This window comes from Fusarium sambucinum, chromosome IV (genome assembly GCF_050947815.1).
Source record: "Fusarium sambucinum isolate potato_lamoka chromosome IV, whole genome shotgun sequence".
Taxonomy (NCBI): Eukaryota; Fungi; Ascomycota; class Sordariomycetes; order Hypocreales; family Nectriaceae; genus Fusarium; species Fusarium sambucinum.
Genome location: NC_139291.1, coordinates 5,607,517 through 5,624,899, shown reverse-complemented (window position 1 = coordinate 5,624,899; position 17,383 = coordinate 5,607,517). Strand labels below are relative to the sequence as shown.

The following is a 17,383-nucleotide window of genomic DNA, read 5'->3' as shown; positions in this document are numbered from 1 at the left end:
TGCGAGCTCTCCATCAATTGAGCGACTGTCGACAAGTTACTACCTCCAACTAATTCTCCCAAGTCGAAGTAACTGTTTAGGTACCTAGGTGCCTAGTACCTATCAACAACAAAGAGGTAGTTTGGCTTCCCGGTAAAATTCTTCTTATACCTATAATTAAACTTTCCCGTATTGCATGCATACCTTAGCTAGAGACTCTCAGTATAGCAATAGAGTCAACAGCGTACATATGGCTGGTATGCTCTATGGGTTGTTCGTAGATCTCGCTTGAGACTCTGACTAGCTACGCACACACAACTTTATAATATGAGATAAAAATACGAGTATCACATCTCTGATTCTAAGCCAATGACCAGTTCACAAGTTTAAATTATTCTTCACGTCTATTCAGAGTTGCCCTCAAGTGGATGTAAGTCACCTTGTTGGACATCTCCAGAGTGGGGACAAAAATAACGGACTAACTCACCTTCCGACTGCCGAGCCTCTGTGCCCTCGCTCCTGCCCAAACTGGGGCTGCGGGACCTAGTAAGTCAGCGCACACAAAATTTCACGCAGCAATCCATCTCGAAATCTAAACCATCCCGCAACCCTTCGAGCTTTCGGCCTTCAACCCCCCCCAACAACGACACCATGTCTCACGAAAGCGTCTGGAACTCCCGCCCCCGAAACTACGGCAAGGGCTCTCGCAGCTGGTACGAACAATTCACAATCCTCTTCCGCCCGTCGGACGCGAAATAAAAAATGCCACCCGACGGCGTCCCTCGATAATCGATTCGAATATTATTACATGTGCTAACAAATATTCCAGCCGTGTCTGCAAGCACAAGGCCGGTCTTATCCGAAAGTACGACCTCAACCTGTGCCGTCAGTGCTTCCGTGAGAAGGCCAAGGACATCGGTTTCAACAAGGTGAGTCTGACATGAAGCAAGTGCACAGCGTGGGGTCTCCAGGCCCTGGCCCAGGACGATCAACGACGTGCGCGAGTCAGAATGAACAGGACTGACCCGACTGCGTCTACAGTACCGATAAACGATCCAACATCATGACACCCGGTTTTCTCGTTTAAGGGATGGGGGGAAATGCTGGAGAGCAGAGTATTGAGTGGAAGGGGGAGAACTCTCAGCAGAAAGTCAAAGGCCTCGCGTTAAAAAAGCACTCGGAGGGCGGCCGCTTGGAACAGGAGTTTTATGGCTTGCTTGGGTCCCTCGGGAAGATCGTGCGTCTGACGAACATCCTCCGAGGATAGACGAATACCATTGCATTGGACCTCGAATTGTCTATGTGTCTTGTCTTATCCTCGCACTATCCCGCATGACCAACCTGTGGCCATGGAGTGTATCGGGTCAATGTGAAATTATGACAATCAAAAACTCCATGTGAACCATCGGTCCCCTTGCCCATCTCGATACCCACCCGTGATCACGCCATCATGACAGTAAAGGTCATCAACAAAGTAATCGATGCGCAGCCCGAGTGGACGAGTAATCACATGCCGCAGCTGACGTGCTAGTTTTACAAGTCTTATTACTGCCTCCTATATTTGTGTCTAAATTTCAATCGTCGAGACAACGGGAGGAAGCAAAGCGGAGATCTTTGAGCCCCAAGGCCACCTAATATACAAGAGCCATATGGACTCAAAGAGAAAGACATTGCCAGATAGTACATATAAACGTAATAATTCGTACACTACACCCATAAACTTTTCCTTAACCCGTCTAAAACACCGCTTATTTGATAATGCGAGTGCAGAGACCAGTAGCAACGGTTCGGCCACCCTCACGGATGTTGAATCGCTGACCGACCTCAATAGCGTTGGGGTGGCCCATGGTGACGACCATCTCGGTGTTGTCACCGGGCATGATCATCTTGCTGGAGGCATCCTCGGTACCCTCGGGGAAGGTCAGGTCGATGGACTCATCAGCAGTTCGAAGGTAGAGCTGGGGTCGGTAGTGCTCCTGGAAACCAGTGTGTCGGCCACCCTCCTCCTTGGTGAGGACGTAGAGAGAAGCGAGGAACTGAGTGTGAGACTTGACAGTGCCAGGGGCGCAGACGACCATACCACGGCGGACATCCTCACGGCGGATACCTCGGATGAGGAGACCGGAGTTGTCACCAGCCTGGGACTGCTCGCAAGACTTCTTGAAGGTCTCGATATCGGTGACCTTGGTCTTCATAACCTCCTGACCCTTACCGACAAGCTCGATCTCCTGGTCACGCTTGAGGATACCACGCTCGACACGACCAGAGACGACGGTACCACGGCCAGCAATGGAGAAGACATCTTCAACGGACATGAGGAAAGGCTTGTCAAGGTCACGCTCGGGGGTAGGGATCCACTCGTCGACAGCGGCAAGGAGCTCATCGACCTTCTGAGTACCGATCTCGGGGCGCTGGTTCTGGAGGGACATGAGAGCAGAACCCATGATGACGGGGGTGTCGTCACCCTCGAAACCGTAGGTGTTGAGAAGCTCACGCATCTCCATCTCGACGAGCTCAAGCATCTCAGGGTCGTCAATGGCATCAACCTTGTTGACGAAGACGACAATTCGCTGGACACCGACCTGACGGGCGAGCAGCAAGTGCTCACGGGTCTGGGGCATCTGACCATCGGAAGCGGCAACGACGATGATAGCACCGTCCATGTTGGCAGCACCAGTAATCATGTTCTTGATGTAATCGGCGTGACCAGGGCAGTCGACGTGGGAGTAGTGGCGGTTGTCGGTGGCGTACTCGATGTGGGCGGTAGAGATGGTGATACCACGCTTTCGCTCCTCAGGAGCCTTGTCAATGGCACCATACTCGAGGAAGTTGGCGAGGCCCTTGTCGGCCTGGCGTTTGGTGATGGCAGCAGAGAGAGTGGTCTAGAAAATAAAAGGTCAGCTGAGGTCCAGTCTGCGAGAATAATGGCGGGGTCGTTGTTGTTGTTGATAACGTACCTTGCCGTGATCGACGTGACCGATGGTACCAATGTTCACATGGGGCTTTGATCGCTCAAAGACGGCGTATGTTCGGTAGAGGTTGAGAACACCAGAGGCGTTCTGCTTGTTGAAGGCGGACTGGAGAGGGTTGACGGGGTTAGCCCGGAGCCCTTGTCGAGCGGTGCGCAGGAAAGGCGCAAGAGATCGGAAAGCGGTCGACATGGTGACGACTCCCTATGGGTATTATAAAGGACGAATTAAGGAGAAGAGAGAATTGAGGGAGGGGAGAGGAAGAAAAACACACAATGGTGCTGTCGAGAGTGGAGGGGGATGGAGGTGGAAATGGAAGACGGCTATGATGAGGCCTCGAAAATTTCTCGAGCTCTGCTTCGCTCCAAAGGCGTCTGGGTCTGTTCTTTTGGTGGAGCCATTGTCCAACCAGCCAGGATTGAAGCGTCCACTCAGGCACTGGGGAATAAGAATAGTCACGTGGCATCGTTATTTGTTCATGAAGAATCATTGAGATTAGAAGTTTGTATATGTATCTAATATCATCTAATAAAGTGACAGAACAATCCCTGCTTTCTATGATACGCATCGTGAGTCTTTAGTTTCTGGATGTTGATGGGGCAAAAAGTAAGAACTCTTATTCACATCTTTGTCTTGGATTGTATTCTATAAAAGTATCGTCTACTAAAATAAGAATGGCTCTAAAAGTAGATTTTATTATTGACACTATTTTGTTTAATTAACGCCTACCATCATCAAAACTTCATTATGCGCTATAAAATCACTGGTATTCATTCAAGGTTGCTACCCTCATTTGTCTAGCGGGTACGTCTAGACAGGTTCCAGAATTTGGCCAGTGAGCGCCGGCCCCATCGGGCAAGTTAAAAAAACAACCTCCCCGAGTCGCGCGCCATTATAAAACTCGACTCAAAGCCTCAACTTATCAGCTCCGTCATTTTCCCTCTGTCCAATTCATTCCTAAAATAACTGAATATCCTCAATTGTAATTCTTCACTCACCATTCGCGTGGAACCTTGACTTAGTGCGACTCCGTTACACTACTACAACAAAAGCCACCTTGCATCTACGCCAAGCATTGCATTTAAACTTTACATCAAGAAACGCATCATCGTCAAGAAGCTCAGAACAAGGGTTCGTTCATCTATAACCACAACCAATCTCACTCATAAAAACTCAACATATTCATAATGGATCCCATGGCTCAACAACAAGGCCAAGGCGAACACCCTGAACTCAATGCTTTTGGCAAGTTCACTGCTCAGTTCTTGCAGTACGGCGCCAATGCCTCCAACAACATTTCAACTGCATTCGACTCAATGGACACAAAGGCATGGATACGTCTTATCGTCATAGTTGGCGGTTACATGCTTCTCCGTCCCTTGGCCCTGAAGTTTATCACGAAAGGAGCTGTTCAGAAGATGGAGGACGACGACGCCAATGACAAGCGCAAGGCCCAGATCTCCCCTAACGAGCTGCGCGGACTGGCTGAGGACGAGCCCGAAATCGACGCGGAGGGCGACGGTACCGGTGCTGACTGGGGCCAGAAGGCCCGTGTGAGGCAGAGAACTATGTTGAAGGACCTCCTTGAAGCTGAGGAGCGACGAAGGGAAGAGGAGGACGACGACAAGGATATCGCAGACCTTCTTGAGGACTAGACGCTTCTTTAGTTGGCTTTGCTTGAAGAGATCATTGGAGAATTCCTAGTCTAGATTTTTAACCATGGATGGAGTATTGTACTATGAGTAACATTGCCAATTGGGCTGGCTGTGGCAACAGGGAGACAACATGGTATCCGAGTATCTTGTCACGTCGAAGCCCACGTTCAGGTCTTTATACGAGTCCTCCGCTTGGTTTCTTCTTCGGAGTTTTGGTAACATATGCAACCATTCAAACTGAGTCTGCTGTAGTGCACTTGTCGCTTTTGCACCCTCGGGCAGAACCCCTAAATACGATTTAATTGACATTATAGTCAAAGCTACTTCTTTTGTCCTTCTTTATCCTTTGCCCAATCCATTGCAACAGCTCAACAACTAACCCAGCCCTTGCAACTACCCATCAAGGAATGAATGGCAGACCAAGTGACATATCCACGTATCAACTGAGAGATCTATGAAGTAGGTGAAACTTTAAATACGACCAGTGTCAGTCAATTAACATCCCTTCGGATACCAGAGAGCTTGACTGGTAGAAGCATAAGAGACGAAATCAGTAGGTCAGTTTGATACTCCTTAGATCAGTTCTTTGGCTATTTCTTTTGTACACTAACTGCCTCATCATTCTCGATGTTTTCAAGATATTCTTCTGCTAAAGCAAAATCAGGGGGCTCGTTCGGATCATGTTCTCCATCAATCACGGCACCGTCTCCAAGTCATCATCTTGGTCAGCTTCAGTGTCTTGAGGAAGCCAATCCTCATAGTTTTTCATATATCACGTCGAATAATGACATTTGCTGCAATGGACGAGCTTTAACAGGTTTCTACTCGAGTTCGATGACCTCTTCAATATTTCCAAGATGAATATGGCGTTACCAGTGTTTCTCAAGATGGGTTTTGGTCATGACAATTCCAACTCTGCTGGCGACCTTTAGTGTTATAGGGACAAGTGAATCGGAACCGCTTTCCGATGCGAACAGTGTAAATATTTTTATCCAGTGTAGATAATATTCGGTACATCCAGGTATCTAGCATGGAAAATGTTTGCCTAGGTGGTCTTTTCTAGTTGTTGGCGAATTTTGCGACAATATCTGAACGACTCTTTGTAGTCGTCCACTAGACATTGGATATATTCTCCTTCATGCTCTCATTTGTAATGCTCTTGAAATTGTTTGTACGGGCAGTCGTGATTTCGTTACCTATGCTGGGCATTTCGTTGCACTCTTCGTTGTGAGCCGCCACGTATGGGGGATGGAACTCTTGTTTTGAACACCATTCCATACCCTTCTTCCAGGCATTTGAACGAGTTCTTGTGGTTTCGACGGTCTTGGTTGACGTGTTCTCTACTGCAAGATGTATGCATACCAGTTTTGCATTCAGTCGATAAATAACAGGGGATCTTCTCTTTCGTCTCCGCATGATCTGCCGTTAGGTGCTCGCTCTGTAGCGTCTTTTTTTTTTTATACTTGAACGTATGGAGACATCCAGAAAGTCTAAACTCCTGTATATGTATACCATATGTTTTTGTATAGCGGTGCTGCCCAATGGGCTAGCTTGTGATGGGAAGACCAAGTTGCATGCGTACTAAGGAAAATTCAGTGGATTTTGCTTCTATGATACAGAGTCAACTGCAGGTTGGAAGGTCCAGAAGTTAAATATGGTGTTCAATACGACGAAGCGTTTAGCAGACAGTATTGTACGGCGTTTTGTTGTGGAAGATGTAGAATCTCCTCCTCACTCTACACTCAGTTATTAATTGCAACATCTGACAGTCACTGAAACCTGCCGGTTACCTGCCTGGCACTAGCAGAAACAAAATCCCCATTAAATAGCCCAGCTACCTGTACTGCTTGTTGCTTAGCTTGTTGGTTGCTTGTCATGTTTCCTTAGAGCAACTTTGGACAATGCACCCAATGTAAAGAACTTCTGGAAGACTAGCTGAGTTACATATACTGTTGCTTCTTCCAAACTACTAAGGTACTAGGTAGTAGATAGAAGAACCGGGTTGCTTCCTATATCCTTACTTGAATATGTTTTCCATTTAAGCGAGTACCTAGTAGGAATAATCGAGTACGCAGACGAAAGCCTCTAGGGAAGAACCTACTCTGCACAACAATCATAGCTTATATATTTAATACTCAAAATATAGAAGAAGGATAATTAGAATTCTACAGCAAAAATACAGGACTAGTGTTATAAACTTAAGAAGAAGTAGGTTGCAGGAAGAACATATTGATTGTGTTATTTATATTGCTTGTCACTTCAGGAAACGTATAGCAAAGATGTGATGATCAGGTCTGTGTACAACGTATGCTTGTTAAGGAGGCTGATACATCAAACTGGCGGCTGGATACATATTAGTGCCTGTGTCTAGAAAGCTGAAATAAATCTTTGTATGTGCTACTATACATAAAAGAATGAAACATTCAGCATCTGGACTACTGTTTCCTGTGTAGCAACATTCACTTGAATTTCTTCCAACTTTCCTTTTCGTGAGCTCCATGAAGGCGGGTAAGGGTGAATAACAGTGGATTGTACATGTAATAAACAAAATAAACGTAGTATATAACTCTTGTGATATAGCACTCCCAAGTTACTATTGCTGGTATTATTGCCGTTCTTCCGAGGAACTTGATGGGCATGTGCATTGAACACTCAAATGCCACAAGGTTCAGGGTAATGACAGCAAATGTCACCTCAAATAATTGAAGAGTAACTTCTGACTAACAAGTCAAGATATCTATCCAAGGAAATATGACATGTCGACGCTGGAACATGTAAAGGAGTCACTAATATAAACAGGCATCTCTCCTAGGTGCCTTCTTTCACTTATATACTCAGCATTTATAGTTAATTTATAGCCATGATTTCTTGGCGCCAAACTTCATCTGAATCGAGTTCTCAATTTGTCACACCGAGTACTGTCCCTCGTATTTTCACTATGAGCTCTTGTCACTTGATGATATTCGGGGTTAGGCTGTTGCCGCGTCAAACATGCAAAAACGCCAACGGTGAGCCTCGCCAGCATATTTGTCGCGTTTGCAGCCATGGTGGAACCTCTAGAATCACTTTCGATCGATAACATATACCTTGTAATTCGGAACATGAGTTTCTTTGAACAGCAAGTATTGCAAGTACACCGCATTTGCAACCATCCTCGTCTTGTGGTATACCGCTGGACATACCGCTGGACACTTGGTGGTGAGAATGGGAATCCTAGAAGATAATGGATTTTAGCCCATGTCCATGTATGCGACGGTGTATACATCAGCCCAGCCACCAGATACTGTCGGACATGTCCTACATTATCAAGATGCTTGTGCTATCAGTTCCATTACAGAGATATGCAACTTTACCGCTCAATGCACCGCTCATTGCAATTACGAAGCCATCGGGAGGAAAATATATGAGGCTAAACGACTTGTCAAATTGTGGGCTCGAGTTGCGGGACCGTCCCTGCGTCCCTCAGGGATACAGAGAACTTGAACTGCTTTCCTTGGAGACAAAATAACTTTGTTACCTTATGCCATCTTAGACCCGCTCTTGGGCTATTTATTTTCTGGACCCTAGCTGTCTTGAATTGATGATCTGCAAAGACCATGGATTGTTTCATGATAATATTCGATGGCTGACGGTTATCCACAAATAACCTTAACTCTTTGAGTGCCTTTACTTCAACGGCTATACCGAATTACGTGTGATGGGTTGTATATGAAGACGAATTGACAATTCCAATCCAACATGTTACCTGGTTGTAGGTGTTTAGTTCCTTGAAAAGACCCGTCGACATACATGGCATGGCGTGTTGCTGACTTGTTGGCATGCCTCCAGGGTCAATTAAACGAAAGCGGTGGCTAGGGTCATACAGCAGGGTTCCGAGTTTGATTCTTGGTGACAGTGGATGACAAGACACTCGTACAACGATCAAATCTGCATTGAAATCTATGTCGGTTTACCGAGACATGATACTGTAGGCTATTGATGGGTGGTGATACGTTGCACTGGAGCAAATCGGTGATTTTCTAACCGTAAAATGGAATGGCCTCAATCGGCATATCCATCCGGAACGTAGGAGGGGCAACCTGGCGGGGCCATTGGAGGGCTAGTTAGAGGGCTGAGGAGCCCATGGCCCAGAAGCCAGAAGCCAGGGCAGGCATGGAAGATGGACGAGGATGACGAGAGGAGGGGTGGATGCCCAGCCGCCCACTCTTGGGAGTACATTGTTATATATGGTGGCTTGGGTGGACGTTCAAGTATATCTTGCCTGCTCTTGCTGTACTACATATGTCATCTGGCAGATAATCTACAGAGGTTTCCTTTCCATTCATAGAACCCGACCTAAACTGCGCCCCAAGGTGTCTCCGACCTTCTATTCTGCTTCTCTCTCTTCGACGTTGCCGCCTCTAACACAGCGTCAGACGAAATTCTGTCCTTTCCTGCTTCTGCTAGTGTCTACTGTTTTATTTAAACATTCTCTACGCCCTTCCCTTCCCTTATATCACATACGCGGCTATACCTACTATCTGCGAAACTACTTGTTTTGGAACCCACGCCCGCACCAACCAACCAACCCAACCCAACCTTCCCGTCTCCAGCAGGCCTGTGCGACAACAAACAACATAGAAAACAGACGTTAGCAAGCAACATCAGCCCTTGGACGCCTTTCGCATTTATTCCTGTGGGCGCATTTGCTGTTTTCAGTATCCCCATAACGTATCATGATTTCTTGTTGCTCAGACATTTAGAGACGCATCATGGGCGAGTCGTTTGATATCCAGAACCTACTCCAGACGGGGTACTTCACAACTTCCCGGGCCAAAAGCCCAAAGCCGTATGTGTATTACGATTTCGCCTCTGAACAACTGCTGACAACGCTTAATAGTCCACCGTCGCAGATTGAGGATCGTCCTTCTTCTCAACCTCCAGCCCAGCAGCAACCGTACCAACTGCCTTATTACCCATTAATACCACGACCAAAGTCTGCAGTCCCAGCACGAGTTCCAAAAGTCCGACCACCGCCACCCTCTGTCGAAGATGAAGAAGTTTCACTCAAGCGAGAACATGGAGCATCCATCTCCAAGAACCAGGAGGAAGAGACCCCGTCACGTGGGGAAGCTGAACAAAATCCGGTGATTATGGAGGTTCATGAGTATAACCCCGAGCGACGGTTTGTTATTTTGACAGGCTCTTCAAGTGGTTCAGAAGGAGGCGAAACCGACAGGAGGAGCGGGTCAGACAGAAGAAGTGAGCCTGAGAGAAGGGCAGAGGGACATAGGCGCACCGAATCTGGCAAAAAGTCTGAGCCAGAAAGGAAGATCGAATCAGAGTCAAAGCCTCCGCGAGTTGAGAGACCTGAACGAAGCGAGCGCGCTGAGCGACAGGAAAGACCAGAAAGAGTTGAGCGATTGGAAAAGCCAGAGAGATCAGAAAGAAACGAAAGGGTCGAACGGCAGGATAGACCCGAAAGAAGTGAACGAATAGAGCGAAACGATAGGCCTGAACGCATCGAGAGGGCCGAACGACCGGACAGGCCGATGAGCGACACCTATACAGACGCAAGATCTAGCCGAAGATATGACGCCAACCTGAAAGCCGATGCACCAACAACTAGGGAGCGCAGCAGACCGCCCCTAGAGAAAAGACGCAGCAGACAAGATTTACCTCGACTGGAAACTGAGTTTCGAGATGATCAGTTGCCTGAGAAATACCGTACCCGTCCTTCAGTGTCCGCTAGCAGCCGTCATGAACAGCCTCCTGCTCGGCCACCCAAAATCCCAGTTGATCCCCTGCTTGCACCTGAAATTATTAAGAGCAGCGCCAGCGGCCGCGATCAAGCGTACTATGGACAGTCCCAAAGTGCTGCTCGCAGGTCACCTACACGGCCCAACAATGTGTCCAGCATGCCAGGCGAACGACGGTATGAAAGCAGCCATACCCGAAACTCGTCAACTGCATCAACGACGAAACGTACGACTGTCGAGTCTGAGAAGTCGACACGACCTTTGTCCAAGGAGAGAGTTGGTGAGGCCCCCACTCGCCCGCTCTCAAAAGAACGGGCTGATGAGAAACCCTCTCGTCCTTTGTCGAAGGAGGGTCGCCCTTTATCGAAGGAGGGCCGTCCTTTATCTAAAGAAGGACCCAAAGTCGAGTCCCCTTACAGGAGTGAGTACGCATCGAGAAGCAGCAGGAAGGAAAACTCTCCTCCTTATTCAAGACCAGAACGTGAGGATTACGGTCGAGCCTCAACATTCCCTTCTCGTGAGCCTGTGCGAGAATCGACAACTCGACGTGACGACCGCCGTGATGGCCGTGATGATCGTGGGGATGATAGTCGCTCCGGCGATGACCATCCCAAGGGCCCGCGCGAACTTCATCCTAGGCGTAAGAAGTCTGTTGTTCTGTCGGATGAACGAGATTCTCAGCCAAAGTTGGAGAAGGTCGATGCACCTAGCGGTCCCAGGGAGAAGATTCGTGGACCTACGATCCCCGTCCCCATCCCTATTCCCATCCCTATTCCCAATGGATCAACTCCGTCGTCAGAAGTCCCTCCAAGCATAAGGCCCGCCTCAACATTCCCAATAACCAGGGATCACCATCCTCTTCCCGAAAGGCCAAAATCGGAACTTCCTTATCCTATGGACGATGATCCCTTGGTTGACCCCTTTGACGTTCGGGGCAACGCGGAAAGGGTTGGTAGGTCACGATCTCGATATGACGGCGATTCTGTCGTCTCGATGCCTAGCATGCCAGCTCCTATTCCTGGTGGCCCTGGAACGTCACTCGACTCTAGGCCTGTGTCGGCTTTTCCATCAACCAACCGTCCTCCGCCTTCTGCACAATCTTGGCAGCCACCGGCCTTTGATCCCATTCGAGACGGCGTTCGCCTCGAGAAACCAGTAGGATCCGTTCGGCGTCACTCGGAACATCAGGAAGCGACAGGTGTTACCACGTTTCCCGAATGCCGCCGCAAGCATCCCGTAGCAGGTTTGGTGGACTGGCTCACGCTACCTCGTACAGATTTCAATATTTGTCCAGACTGCTATGGCTCTGTCTTTGCAAAGACGCAGTATCGAAACCCATTCCAGCCCATGCTTCGTCCCACATCCCAGCCGATTTCATGCGATTTTGGTGTTGGGCCGTGGTATCGTATCGCATGGCTTCTTACTTTGAAGAACGAGCTGCCTGATCTGCGACTCTTTCACGACATTGCCAACGCTATTACTGCCACCAAGAGTCTCCCTTGCCCGGGTGATAGAGTCACCACGCGCAACTGGCAAACACTCTGGAACCCATACACACGGCAACCTGTCTACGATTTCACAGTGTGTCCTCAGTGTGTCAAGATAATTCATGCGCTATTTCCTAATCTTACAGGCATCTTCATTCCTGTCGACTCCCGTTCAGAGCCAACTAGAGGGCTCTGCGCATTGCGCTTCAAGCCGAAACGGAAACGATTCGTCATGTACTTTGACGCTTTGGAAACAACGTCAGATCAAGCACGACGGGAGCAAGAAGAGCCAGACCTCAAGACTCTTGCACAAGACATCGAAAAGATGGCTGCAGTGAGTGAGTGTCAGGAAGACAAGCCCATTGTCAACGGGCATTGGCACATCATGCAGTTTCTCCAGCAGTTTACTGTCTGTGGCGAATGCTTTGATGAGGTGGTTCGGCCCTCGATCAAGGATGACAACGTCATTGCTCGCAATTTCTACATGAAGCCGCAAAAGCTACCACTTGCAACGTGCCAGCTCTACTCCAATCGAATGAGAGAGATTTTTAAGAAGGCTTGTCGATGGAATGATCCCAAGTACTTGGAGGCTAAGGTACTTGAACGATTGGATGTCGAGGCCATGATCCACGATAAGCTGGCCAGGCTGGAGAGATCATCTGAAGATGAGAATTGGGTTGAAGAGCAAGTGGATAAGTACATTCAGGAATGGAAGAGATGGGAATAATGGGTTATGAATTGGGTTTTGGATATCTTGGAGTAAGTAGACGGGGCATAACGATGACATGTAACTACGTATGCTACGACGAAGCGACCTTGATGAGCCATGATGAGAATGATATAATATTATGAAAGCAGCATAGTACTTATTTTGATGATACATACAATTACGTGATTGGTCTCCCAACTTTTAAGCTGATTATATCACCAAGATGCAGAAGCAGTGCTATTATAATAGTACGGTCTTTCACGTCACGTGTACATACTTATTGGCGGATCGTCGACCCCACCTGGTGGGTCGGTTAGGGTCTCCTCCTCCCACCAAACTGCGGTTTCTGCAAAATTGCCCAAGGTGAAATTTCGCGAGCCTTGCAACCTCCCACTCCTCAGCAAATTTCGACGCCGCACGACGCCCGAGGTAAGATTTCAACACCAAAGCTGATGCAGTTTCTCTTGAATCTCATCTAACTCAAGCATCATCACAGGTCCAAGTCTCAACCTTCACAATGGCTTCCCGACCTACCGTCACCATTCTCGGCAAAGATGGTGCTCCCACTGGAGCTACCCACGCCATTCCTGCTGTCTTCACCAGCCCGATCCGACCGGACATTGTCCAGCAGGTTCACACCGGCATGGCTAAGAACAAGCGTCAGCCCTACTCCGTGAGCGAGAAGGCTGGTCACCAGACCTCTGCTGAGTCTTGGGGTACCGGTACGTGAGATTTTAGGATTTTCTTTTGGTAGTTTGTTGGAGGATCAGTTACTCATGGCTGAGATACTTTGCCATACTTGTCAATGTTTTCATTGTGTCTTGGTCCGCCGCTGGAGTCAAGACGAACTTGCCGGAAATTGGAGATCAAAATTCGATTCTCAAAACACAACACAATTATGAGCGAAGGACTCAGGCTAACTAAATTCCTAACAGGTCGTGCTGTTGCTCGTATTCCTAGGTCCGCATAATCCCGCCAATTGTCAATAGCTCAACACGAAACACGAATACTGACATTGCTCTAGGGTTTCTGGTGGCGGTACTCACCGCGCTGGTCAAGCTGCCTTCGGTAACATGTGTCGTTCCGGACGCATGTTCGCCCCTACAAAGATTTGGCGCCGGTGGTCCGTCCGAGTTTCTGTCGGACAAAAGTAAGCAATCTGGACAGTATCTGAAGAAACTGGAAGTCTAACGGTCGAAAACTAGGCGATACGCCGTGTGCTCCGCCCTCGCTGCCTCCGCGGCCGTTCCTCTGCTCCAGGCCCGTGGGCACCAGGTCAACTCCGTCCCTGAGGTTCCTCTGGTCATCGACTCCGCTGTTTTCGAGGCTGCTGCCATTGCCAAGACCTCCGCTGCTCTCGGTCTCCTGAAGGCTGTCGGTGCCGCTGAGGATGTCAGTAAGGTCAAGAACTCCAAGAAGCTCCGTGCTGGTAAGGGCAAGCTTCGTGGCCGCCGCCACCGCCAGCGACGTGGCCCTCTTGTCATCTACTCTCCTGAGACCGATGGCAAGGAGCTCATCACCGCCTTCCGCAACATCACTGGTGTCGAGACCTGCCCCGTCACCGCTCTCAACCTCCTTCAGCTCGCTCCTGGTGGTCACCTTGGTCGATTCATCGTCTGGACCTCCGGTGCTTTCAAGGCTCTTGACAGCATCTATGGTACCACCACCGAGGCTTCCGCCCACAAGCGTGACTTCCTCCTTCCTTCCAACGTTGTCTCTCAGGCCGATCTTACTCGCCTGATCAACAGCTCTGAAATCCAGAGCTCCATCAACGCCCCCAAGGGAGATGCTATCACTCGCCGATCTGCTGTCCAGAAGAAGAACCCTCTCAAGAACAAGCAGGTCATGCTTCGCCTGAACCCCTACGCCACTGTCTTCGCTCAGGAGGCTCAGAAGAAGCAGAACTAAAAGGATTCCCGACTTGCTGGGTGTGCAGCGGGTTTTTACGGAACTGAATGACGGGTCTAGCATGGTTTGATATCGAGGCGTAATGGCTTCTTTGAAGGTTGAGCTTTCTTAAAAATGAATCAGAGATTTGATATGAATTACAGCCAGACTCGGCATTGGTTCCTATATTTGATGTCTAATTACAAGCGTGAATGAAGCCGTTCAACGTTACGTGTGATATGTCAATTGAGTGATTGAGCACTCCGTTTGTAAACTTCTTTCTTTGCCCATTTATCTCGTCTAAGTACTGGGATGGTGTGGCAGGTAATACATACGTATATATGATGATACACTACCTCTCAATCTCAAATGAAAAAAGAGCAGTAGGTAGTGCGTATTACTCACTCTACAGCTACAAGAGTATACATAAAATCATCCAGCTCACACACTTGAGATTATCCAAAAACACGTTCATTTGTATAGATATAATGAGCTATCTCAGTTGTTCTTCTTGTTTATCATTCAAATTCATAATTCTTTGCTGTTAAAGCCCTGGCAGTTTGTTGTGTAACCTGTTTCGCCTGCCTAATCCAAAAACAAAAAAACACTCGCTTCTAGGTATATATACAATTCCTTAACCATGCAATTCTTCAAGAAGTTCCTGAATTTCCGAAATTTCCTGAATCTCAAAAAAGCTCTGGACAGCTTTTGTAAACCTCAATGAACCAGCATCGATGTTTTCATCACTCTCGGCTGCGAAGCACAATCGCACATACCGCCAGCCACGCTCATCCCGGATCTGTGGCGTAGCGCTGAACATAGTACCAGGGCTTCCCAGCACCAGATGAGGTGCTTTGATGCTGTGGATAAGAAACGCCTTTGAAAGGGCAGGGCCGTCGATGATCGGTAGTGATTTACGGCCTACCTTGGCCTGGTAGAGAGGGTGCTTCTCAAAGTGCACTCGCACCCATAAGAACATGCCACCACGAGGCCAGTCGAAATCCATCAGTCTCGTCTTGGTGATGATGTTCCAGTCGGAGTCAGGACTGCTTGGTGTAGAACTGTTCAATTGGAATGCATTCTCTTCGAGGGTCTTGCACATGCGTATCATGCGGCGCTCATACTCGCCACGAAGACCTTCTAGCCATCTTACCCAGCCATCAAGCTTCCAGCCTGTAAATGAGGACTTCTTGGATGGTGGGAGATAGAAGAATTTTTGGAGGGTAGTGGAGTGAGGGCCAAGGAGAGTTTGGGCGACAAGTGCTTGAACAACTCCAGAAGGTTGGCCGGTGCCCGTCTCGGCAATCCTATAAGTCACGAGTCAGTACATGTCGAGAATCATCAAGAATAGGGGTCTGCATACCTTGTTAGACGTTCTATTATCGCAGGCTGAGCAGTGATGTAACCCAGTCGAGCACCAGGAGCGATTGACTTGGAGAAGGTGTCGAGACGAATGACTCGGCCGTCAATATCCATGCTTAGATAAGAGCGAGCCAGCGAATCGATGAACTCATAGCCGGATTTTATGGCCGGCTTGGGTGACTGGTTGTCCTGAGGTTTGCCGTAGCCTCGCGCTTTGGCTTCGTGTAGGGCGGCAGAAGGGAATTGGAGAAACCAGTAGGGATCATCTTCGACAATGATTATATCGAACTTGCTTGCGAGAGCGTAGATCTCTCTTCTTCTCCTGATTCCTACAACACCGCTTGAGGGGTTGTCTCCCATACTATAGACTTGTGTTAGTATACAGATATCCGTGAGGATTGCCGAGTGACTTACGTTACTGTGTATAGGAAGTGTGGCAATAGACCATTCTCAGGATCCCAGTTCTCAAGGACTTCTCGCAGGCCACCAGGGCCTTCCACCACCATACCTTGGTCGTCAATTTCAATAGGTACAATGTTGATACCAAGTGGCTTGACTTGAGTGATTATGTTGCCAAACACAAATGTCTCGCAGATCATGCCTTGCCTCTCGCTCGTGGGATGTAGTCCCTCGTACCAGGGATCAACCAGAAGTTGGAGGACCTTTGAGAACCCATCTGTGCTTCCATTGTTGAGAATCACATCCACTCCCCCTTTGTAGGGAACATCTGGGTAGAGGACCTGGTTGGTGAACTGCTTGATGAAGGAGAGCAGAGGCGGGTAGCCGGTGACCTGCCCATATTGAAGGGCGGTGGTGAGATCGACCCTCTTAGCGGGATCTGTCTCATGAACAATCTTGGGGATTACGATGCGTGTCGGTTTTTTGTGAGCTTCAGATTCTTTGCTGTTGTCTTTGTTGATAATGGTTTTGCCCTTCTTGTTAATATGGCTAATGAAGCCATGAAGACTGGACGTTGGCACAGTTGGTGCAGGCTCTGGTGCAGGCTCCTCAATCTTCTCTGGGTAATTGGATGAAGGTTGCCATCTGTCTGGTTTAGATATTTGAGCTTCTATAGTCTCAAATGGGAAATATTGTGCATTTGGCATTCCTAAAGTGCATGTTAGAACTGATAGCTAGCTATCAAAGTGTCTCAAGGCCGAATTAACTCACCTCCAGCAAAATTGCTGATGCCAGGAATTTGCATAAACTTGTAAAAAGCCTTGATATCACTCTCTTCTCGATTTCTTGTGATTACCGAGAAAAGATGTGACAAGTCTTTTGGTGAAGGTAATGACTTGAGAGCTGCACCTTTGGTCGCTGTGGTTGCGGTGACTGAGGAGATAACAGTAGCATTGCTCTCAGATCTGGCTTTGGATGATGTGGATGGAGCCATTGTTGATTGATGAGACGTCAAGTTGGCTCTTTTAGAAACCAACGAATGAGTCACAAATCAAGTAGTGAGATCAGTCAATGGAAGCAAAAAAAGTCTGGAGGGAAAAAATCATCAAAGAAAAAATATGTGGAAATAGACGTTCTACTCCTCCCCTCAAGTACCCTCGCCATCTCTCGATGTCGTCTTACGAATCGCCAACGCATT

General features: G+C 48.2%; 5 protein-coding genes across 5 annotated transcripts; 3 read left to right on the top strand and 2 right to left on the bottom strand.

Annotated features, from left to right (window-relative positions):
* Window positions 1-1,727: 1,727 nt before the first annotated feature.
* Window positions 1,728-3,140, bottom strand: FSST1_001871 (translation elongation factor Tu; the record flags this gene model as incomplete). The annotated part of the gene is made up of 2 exons (XM_083227806.1): window positions 1,728-2,861; window positions 2,937-3,140. The coding sequence occupies 2 exons, from the start codon at window positions 3,138-3,140 to the stop codon at window positions 1,728-1,730; spliced, it is 1,338 nt and encodes a 445-aa protein (XP_083092053.1).
* A 995-nt stretch (window positions 3,141-4,135) lies between these two features.
* On the top strand, window positions 4,136-4,603 carry FSST1_001870 (trafficking PGA2-domain-containing protein; the record flags this gene model as incomplete). The annotated part of the gene is made up of 1 exon (XM_083227805.1): window positions 4,136-4,603. The coding sequence occupies one exon, from the start codon at window positions 4,136-4,138 to the stop codon at window positions 4,601-4,603; it is 468 nt and encodes a 155-aa protein (XP_083092052.1).
* Window positions 4,604-9,354: 4,751 nt separating this feature from the next.
* Window positions 9,355-12,555, top strand: FSST1_001869 (uncharacterized protein; the record flags this gene model as incomplete). The annotated part of the gene is made up of 2 exons (XM_083227804.1): window positions 9,355-9,431; window positions 9,483-12,555. 2 exons carry the CDS (start codon window positions 9,355-9,357, stop codon window positions 12,553-12,555), a joined length of 3,150 nt encoding a protein of 1,049 aa, XP_083092051.1.
* A 53-nt stretch (window positions 12,556-12,608) lies between these two features.
* FSST1_001868 (uncharacterized protein) lies at window positions 12,609-14,445 on the top strand (the record flags this gene model as incomplete). The annotated part of the gene is made up of 6 exons (XM_083227803.1): window positions 12,609-12,623; window positions 12,787-12,966; window positions 13,034-13,259; window positions 13,473-13,497; window positions 13,562-13,687; window positions 13,743-14,445. 6 exons carry the CDS (start codon window positions 12,609-12,611, stop codon window positions 14,443-14,445), a joined length of 1,275 nt encoding a protein of 424 aa, XP_083092050.1.
* A 613-nt stretch (window positions 14,446-15,058) lies between these two features.
* On the bottom strand, window positions 15,059-17,179 carry FSST1_001867 (pyridoxal phosphate-dependent transferase; the record flags this gene model as incomplete). Its single annotated transcript, XM_083227802.1, has 4 exons — window positions 15,059-15,731; window positions 15,788-16,147; window positions 16,201-16,894; window positions 16,957-17,179. 4 exons carry the CDS (start codon window positions 17,177-17,179, stop codon window positions 15,059-15,061), a joined length of 1,950 nt encoding a protein of 649 aa, XP_083092049.1.
* Between the last annotated feature and the right edge of the window lie 204 nt (window positions 17,180-17,383).